The 8652-nt window shown below is 39.5% G+C and overlaps 2 protein-coding genes across 2 annotated transcripts; one reads left to right on the top strand and one right to left on the bottom strand.

Moving 5' to 3' along the window:
* The first annotated feature begins 43 nt into the window (after positions 1-43).
* LOC109188687 lies at positions 44-1645 on the top strand. Its single transcript, XM_019339320.1, has 4 exons — positions 44-318; positions 719-908; positions 1003-1139; positions 1195-1645. Exons 1-4 carry the CDS (start codon positions 44-46, stop codon positions 1643-1645), a joined length of 1053 nt encoding a protein of 350 aa, XP_019194865.1.
* A 2581-nt stretch (positions 1646-4226) lies between these two features.
* LOC109188531 lies at positions 4227-8652 on the bottom strand. The gene is made up of 3 exons (XM_019339190.1): positions 7817-8652; positions 5555-5675; positions 4227-5094 (listed from the first exon to the last, which is right to left on the bottom strand). Exons 1-3 carry the CDS (start codon positions 8549-8551, stop codon positions 4508-4510), a joined length of 1443 nt encoding a protein of 480 aa, XP_019194735.1. The 5' UTR covers positions 8552-8652; the 3' UTR covers positions 4227-4507.

Here is an 8652-nt window from a genome sequence, read left to right as displayed (position 1 = left end):
AGTGGGGAGAGGAACATTTTAGACGGTTTGGGAGATCAAAGGTATGAAAAGGCGGTTGGCAGTGTTGAAAGAGAACAGGTCTCTGCTGGCAGTAGAAGAATTTCTGACAGTGGAAAGGGAACTGGAGGTGTTGTTGAGGCAGGAGGAAGTATTTTGGTTGCAACGGTCAAAGCAGTTATGGCTAAAGCACGGGGATGTTAAAACGAAGTTTTTCCATAGGGCTGCTACTGCTCTTAGAAAACGAAATTTGTTATTACGCGTGAAAGATCAAGAAGGGGCGTGGGTCGAAGGAGCAGCTATGAACGCTGAAATACTAAGGCACTTTAACTTTATTTTCGGTTCCAGGAACAGTAGTCCTTCTCTCTGTAATCGCGTGTGACGTTGTGTTACGAACGAGATGAATGTCTCTCTGTTACAACCATTCACGGTCGCGGAGGTGAAAGCGGCTTTATTCGCAATGGCCCCAGAAAAAGCGTTGGGACCAGATGGTATGTCACCGGCCTTTTATCAACATTTCTGGCCCGTCCTTGGTCATGATTTTTCTATGTTCATCCTGAACTATATCGCAAACAGGAACCTTCCCCGGGGCCTGAACGAGTCAAATATAGTGTTACTTCCGAAGAAGAAGGTACCGGAGAAAGTGACTGACCTGCGACCGATAGCACTTTGCAAGTTGCAACGTGGTGTATAAAGTGTTGGCTAATATGTTGGCTAACAGACTTAAAGGAGCTTTGGGACATGTTGTGTCTCAGTCCCAAAGCGCTTTTGTCCCGAAGCAACTGCTCACGGATAATATAATAGTTGTTGGGGAAGTGGGTCATTTTCTGAGGAGGAAAACGTGTTGGGCGATGGGTTGGGTGGCGCTGAAGCTGGATATGGCTAAAGCGTACGATAGAATGGAGTGGGGGGTTTTTTAGAGGGGATGATGTTGCATTGGGCTTTGATCGGGGATGGGTGGGGTTATTGATGTTATGCGTGTCTTCCGTTAGCTATTCAATTCAGGTTAACGGGGAGACCGTTGGCGCTGTTTGTCCCACTCGAGGAATACGGCAAGGGGACCCGTTGTCCCCTAATCTTTTCATTCTATGCGCCGAGGCTTTATCAATCCTGTTGCAGCAGAAGGAGGAGAGTGGCACGGGGTGCTCCGTCTGTCACTCACCTCTTGTTTGCTGACGATAGTTTACTGTTTTTCAGGGCAAACCTACAAGAAGCTTTGAGAATCAAAGATTGCTTAGATCTGTATTGTGCGGCGTCAGGTCAATTGAAAAATTTTGACAATTCCAGTGCTGTTTTTAGCACAAATACCAATGCCAATATGAGGGAACGGGTTTCTGATTGTTTTGGGGTGAGGGAGGCGAAGGATCTCGGGCAGTATCTTGGTCTTCCTTCGATTCTAGGGAGGAATAAAATCGCTACGTTCCGGTACATTGAGGAAAAAATCAGGGAACGGATAGGGTCGTGGCAACACAAGCTATTATCCAAGGCAGGTAAAGAGATTTTACTAAAGAGTATAGCTCAATCCCTTCCTATTTTTACCATGTCGATTGTTTTGCTGCCGATTCGTATTTGTGATACCCTTGAGAAACTTTCAACCGCTATTGGTGGGGAAGTGGCGGGGCAAGTAGTCGGGGGTTACATTGATTGAGCTGGAGACGATTATGCGAGCCAAAATCTAGAGGCAGATTGGGTTTCAAGCGGCTTCATGATTTCAACTTGGCTTTACTTGCAAAGTAGGGTTGGAGGCTATTAATCCATCCGGATTCACTAGTTAGTAAGCTGCTGAAGGCTAAATATTTTCCGAATGGTGAGTTCATGTCGACGACAGTGGGAGGAAATCCTAGTTTCTTATGGTGCAACATGTTGACTGGACGAGAGGTTTTGAAACTGGGGATAGCTCGTAGGATAGCCGATGGGCAAGATACCAAGATTTGGGGGTGGGATTGGCTATCTAGTTCTGCTAATCCTACCTTAAACACACCTTGTATTGAAGAGCTCAAAGAAGCACGGGTAAGTGGTTTACTCGATGACCATGGCGAGTGGGATGTTGAAGTTGTACGTGACATTTTCTGTGAAGATGATGCGTCCAGAGTCCTCACAACTCCAGTGAATAAACAAATAAGGGATTCATGGAGGTGGATCGGTGATATTCAGGGGCGATATACGGTTAAACACGGCTATCGGTTACTCACTGAAGCCATGACACAGTATGATTTTGATGGGGCTTTTCATTCATGGAAGAACTTGTGGTCATTTCCGGTGCTGCCTAAAGTAAAACATCTTCTTTGGCGCTGCGCTCGGGGTGTTCTGCCAGTTCGAGAAAATTTGAGGATGAAGAGAGTCTAGATTGGGGGTGGCTGCCCGTTTTGCGATGCTATGGCAGAGACGACCGAACATATCTTTTGCGAGTGCGTTTGGGCTAGACGGTTATGTGGGGAGGAAGATGTGTTGCAGGGACGATGCATGAAGGGTTTGCTGGAGTTTTTTCTGGGCAGTTCAATCGTGGGGAGGGCGGTTAGGTTAGCTGCCATTGTTTGGACGGTGTGGACTGCAAGAAATGAGATACTATGGAAAGAAGTAGTGCTGACAATTGACGGTTTGCGTAAACAAATTGAGAGACTGCAATCAGCGTGGAAAGAGGCGTTCACCGTCGCCAGGACAGGGGGAGAATCGGAGCACTTCTTATCTCTTGGAGCCACTGCTGCGCAATGTGCTTAAATGCAACGTGGATGCAGCTTCTTTTGAGGACGGTGCTGGCTTCGGAGCAGTTGTTCGTGATCACTCCGGCCAATTCATTGCAGCAGGGAGTGGTAGGATTGCATGCAACCAAGTCCCTTTCATGGCTGAAGTTTTGGCGGCCAAAGAATCGTTAAACTGGTTGACAGGGTTACGCATTAGTAGTATTATTTTGGAATCTGATTGTTTAAATTTTTGTAATGCTTTCAATTCTAGTGAGGTAGATTTCTCGTACGTAGGTTTGATTGTTAAGCAATGTCTGTCAATTGCTAGTGGCATAGGGGACGTCAAAGTCCAACATGTCAAGAGATCAGCGAACTACGTGGCTCATGAGCTTGCTCGGGCAACTGGTTCTTCGTCTGTCTCAAGGTCGTGGTCCGTTATCCCACCTGCTTGTATTGCGGGTTTGTTAAGTGTTTAATGAAGTTTCGTTCGTTTGTTTCAAAAAAAAATCTGTATTGCGGGTTTGTTAAGTGTTTAATGAAGTTCCGTTCGTTTGTTTCAAAAAAAAATCTGTGATGAATTTTTTGAAAAATAGGGGCGGAGTAGGGAGAGTTTTCCAATCACTGCCTAGGACAGGGACCAAGGCCGCATCCCCGCCCCAATCCCAAATTATATATATATATATATATATATATATATATATATATATATATATATATATATATATATTATGTTTATATTTTTTGAAAGGATATATTATGTTTATATAATTACATGTAATATTTATATCATATAAATTGAATAAAAGCCTAAACGATTTCAACTACTTGAAATATTTGAGTATTGTTTTATGTTTTGTAGTATTTGTATTTGAGATTATCAGATGTTTTAAGTATTGTTGTTGGGTATTTAAGTTTTTATTTATGATTAATTATGTAATTAGTACAGTGTGTGTTTGGTGATGCAGGGCTCTGTTTACTCTGTTTTGTGTGGTGTATTTCCTAACATTGATGGTGCATATTTGGTGAACTATTGGTGTTGCCGCACCGTAAGAAATAACCGCACCGTAAGACACTGCCGCACCTGAACCCGCCTATATATATAATTATAAACTAATTGTATAATTAAAATAATATTTTATTTTAAATTGTACTCCAAAATGGGATACGGTCAAGGATGAGGGTAGAAAATTAAGTGTTGGGATAGGGATCATACTTCTTGCCCCGCCCTCGTCCCGTCTCACTAGTTTGCCAATTATATATCATATATATATATATGTTAAATCACAAATTAAAACAAAATTTAAAGTACTAATTAATTTTTTTTAAGAAGTTTGGGGGGCCATGGCGACCCCGCATCCCTAGTCCCGTCACTGATGGTCTCTGGATAAAAATATGTAGAAGAGATTGAATTATTTAAATATGAGGTGGAAAGTTCAAACTTATGCATATATATTAATACTCTTGCAAGAGTTGATCCTAAATAGGATTGACGAAACTCAATTGAATTAGTGTTTCCAAAAATGTAAGCACCAGTGCATATGAAAAAAAAAAAAAAAAAAAACTCCCCTCTTATTAAACCAAATTACATGGCAAAGTTCTTAGCTCAAAGAAAAGTGGGGAAAAAAAGTCTCCTAAGTATCTGGATATCTAGTCTAATATAATCATGTTTCTCTGAGAAAAGAGAATTGCAACCCCTTTTAAGTTTTACCTCACCTCAAGGTGGTATTACTCATTCAAGCCAGCCAGCAACTGAATGACTAACACAACCTTAGGCCTTAATTAGGCCTTCACCAAATTAATTAAACTGCCTGTAAATTAGCCACAATTCATCAAATTAAACAAAGATCATCTACTAGCTCATTCACCAAAGAAGTGAAAACCTCAGCTTCCAACTGTAAACCCACCTCTCCATGCTCCTCCTCCTCCTTATCCATCACCTTCTTCCACTTCCCTCCACTCTCCATATCTTCAATGTATGCCTGCCTGTTCTTCTGCACCTCCCATTCGTACAAAAATCTACGCGATTTCCCACTAATCCAATCCTCTGCTACTCGCATTAGCTCCTCGCCATCGTACTCATACTCTCCACTATTATCTGCTCTCACTAACAATCTGTTTTCAATGATTCCGTGGCGGAAGAAATCCAATAGTAATCTGTCGGTTTTTGCCATTGGTTTGAGGCCGCGTGATGGCGTTCTGGCTTTCACCTGGTTAAGTAACATTGCAGCCTTTAATTCTAAATCAGCCATCAATATGTCTGCAGGTGTGGATGGTAATAGGGAAAGATGATGAAGAGGAGACTCTTCATCAGTTTCTGACTCTGAAAATGCAATTCGTTTCACTAAATTTACTGGCTCAAGTTGAGTGAGGCATTCCTGCTTTTTCATCTTCTTCTTCATCTGCTTCTTCCTAGTTCCTATACATAAATATATATATATGCAACAATACATTTAATTTATATATATAGTTACTAAATGGGGAAGAAAATCAAGTAATGACCGTGTTGTAAAAATCGGCCTAGGCCCTAGCGCCCCTGAGCTAAGGCAATTTCAGCCCGAGGATGCTTTTAGTTGGCTGGCCAACTAATCAGCGGACTAGGCATCGAGTTGGGGGCCTAACTCCGCCTAGTTGGCACCCAACTAGGTTGAGTCGGCACCCAACTCGATCGAGTGGTATTTTTTGTCTGCTCAGTTGCTCCTCTTTTATATTTCTCCAGTCATGTATTCAACTAACCATCTACCATATCTAATTGACTAGTTTGTGAAATTATAATAGTTACTGGACCGCCTAGGCGCTAGGTGCCCCTTGAAGCCCGACTAGCACCTAGTGTTTTCTGCAATATTGAATACTGATAATAATAACAATGATGTTATTACCTTCTACATTTGTAAGTTTATCTTGAAAAGGTGAAGAGACGTCATCTTCATCTTCGAATGGGCAATCCAGTACAGAAACTGGACTAAACTGTTCCTTCTCCTCATTTGACCAAACCTGTTTCTGTAACCATTAAGCATGTTACAACTTGCAATGTATATATAGAATGTAGATATCAACAAGCCAATCAAGCTGGTAAGTAATTGAAATCTCAGTACTTTATGGTAAAAAGATCAATTCAGTGTAGAAGACACTAAGGTAAAAGAAGGATTTGGTCGTTTGGGTGATGACAACATCAAATAGAATAATCATAATTTTCAAAGATAAGGTATACATAGAAATGAAAAATTCGTGTTGAAGTACAAATATATGGGCACACCAAACCATATTTTATATCGATAAAAGTTGAAAAAATTACATTTTTCGGTCTTAAGTTAGGGTGATTATATGATTCGTTTTTACTTATTGGTCGTGCTTACTTTCTCATCCCTAAACTATAATTTACATTACAAATTTCATCTTTTTTCTAATAGGTCATGCTACCTTCTTGCCTCTAAGCTGTAACTTATGAAGTAAATTTGGTCCATAATATTTTGTTAGGAAAATGACAAAATTTGTAATATAAATTATAACTTAGGGACGAAAAGTCAATAAATAAAGACAAATCTTATAATTAACGTATAACTTAATGACGAAAACATAATTTTTTCAAAGAAATTTACTGAATGTCACTTTGTTTTAAAAAAAAAAAAAATGTCACTTTGTTTAGTCATCGAAATGTTCTGAACGAATGCAGTGTTATATTTTTAATTAAATTATTGTACAATGAAAAGTCAGCAACTACATAAAGTTAAAAAGAGAGGAATTATTTCACTTGGACTACCTAAATAATTTTCCATCTCAATTATATAGAGAGTACCAACCACTTGTCACCATTATTGTGTTCCAGACATAGCAAAAGCAGACAAGTTATAATGGGACCCATCACAAGTCAAACTCACAACATGACAAAAGTATGTAACAACTAACAATTAACATAAGCAACTACTCTTAATGAAATTTAAAAGTAAAACAAAATATTACGGAGTATAATTTTATACTGTTTTTATATGGTCAGATTCTCGTACGGCTGTGTGGTCGCTCAACATTAGGTACGGATAATGCATCACAAAGTGTTCGAAAATGCATCATTATGAGTGATGCGGTGTAGTACATTTTTTGGTGTGTGATATATTGGTGCATTTCATGTATTATATATATATGTTATACAATTTTGTATATTTATATAAGGGTATTTTAGGAAATTGAAAATGAAAAGTGGATCTCCTACATTGACATCTACAAGAAGGGAGTAGTCAAACTCTACACGTCGTAGATCTCACTAGGAAACAACAAGTAACGGGATCTACACCGTTGACTCATAGAATTTTAATTTTCAGTTATCAATTGCCTAGAAATATTTTAATATTTCCGAGATATACCCCGCATGTGTACTTCATGCTCCAGCTGTTTTTCTGCCTTCACTGGCGCTGTAAATCTTTATTACTCCTCAGCATTTTTTAATTCACTTCAAAAATTCCTGAATCCCATTTTTTACTATAATTCAAAAATTTGAATCTCCTTTGCATTAATTGCCTTGAAAATCCCAATCCCTTGAAATTTAAATTCTTTCTCCTTCCAATGTTTAAAAAATCCATATCAGCATGGTTTTTAGTATATTTAATAACAAAACTAAATTTTATCTTACATAAATTTTTAAAACATCATACTTAAAATATTACAAAATATATATTTAGTGAAATTTAACTATTTTTCTCAATAAACATAGACAAATTATCCTATAATCACTTATAAAGTACATTTACATCATCGTTATATATGTCATTGTAAAAATCTTCTTATGATATATGCACGGACAATCAATAGGTTGACTTAGTGAAAAGAATTATGACATGTAGACAGGTCCATGAGTTCATAATTATAATTATATAAATGTGAAATGTTGTGAAGAGTGTCATAATTCATATGCTTAGGTAAATTTTTTGTTAAATATATTTGATCATATTAACTCCTTTTTTTAATTTCAAATTTTAGGAGGTAATTAAATAATAATTCAAAGATTTTTTGGCACGTTGAATTACCAATATATATATATATATATATATATATATATATATATATATATATATATATATATATATATATATATATATATATGCTAATAAAGTAATTTTGGAATAATAATAATAATGAAAAATGCTGACCTTTGTGATGGGGGAGTAGGTAGTAGTCGCAATAGAGGTGGTTACGCCGACTATCTTGCTGATAACTGACTTGTCGGTTGGCGAGCATTTCGCGGCAACGGCGTCGTTTTGCGCCTCCGTAGAGTTGACGTCGGAACTGCAGCTCGAAGATTGCAGCGATTCGCCGGAAATGGTGAAATCGCTATCCGACCAGCTATTGGTCTCACTCGTCGAGGCGTTGGAATCGGCGACATTATGCACCGCCGGAGAAAATCTCGACGACGGATTATCTGATTTCTTTTCCATCAGTTTGTTGTAAACTTTCCATCGCTCGATTTCGTTACGATCGATTGTTCTCTTCTTGAAGCTTCGTTTGAGAAGCTTCCGTGAGAATCTCCTGGACAGAATCGCCTTCTTCGGCTTGCTCTGCTTCGCGGATTTACCGGCGGCGGAAAACTGGAGGCTCTTAACGGCATTGAGCACGGTTTTGGAAGCTTTCTGTAGCGCCGACACAACACCGGCTGTCGGCGCCGGCTTCCCCGCGATGACCACCCGCCGCGCCGCTTCGCCGCCGCACATTACCTTTCCCGGCGGCTTAACTCCGAGGTCAGCCTCCAGCAGGAGCCTCACCGTCGTACAACATTCGCGGCGGGGATACGATCTGAATCCATTGGACGAGCAGGAGCTCAACTCATCCACCAGATAATCCTTCAACAACAGCGGTTTCCGTACCGGCGTTACCGATTTCAGCTCCATTTCCTCAGATCGAAACCACACACACACACACACACACACACACAATACTCAACTGAATCGAACAAACAGCAATACAATGCAATGGCGCAATGCTACTGAGA

This window comes from Ipomoea nil, unplaced genomic scaffold (genome assembly GCF_001879475.1).
Source record: "Ipomoea nil cultivar Tokyo-kokei standard unplaced genomic scaffold, Asagao_1.1 scaffold0193, whole genome shotgun sequence".
In the NCBI taxonomy this organism is placed as follows: domain Eukaryota; kingdom Viridiplantae; phylum Streptophyta; class Magnoliopsida; order Solanales; family Convolvulaceae; genus Ipomoea; species Ipomoea nil.
Note: the sequence above shows the minus strand (reverse complement) of the source record. Positions and strands in the feature narration are given on the sequence as shown.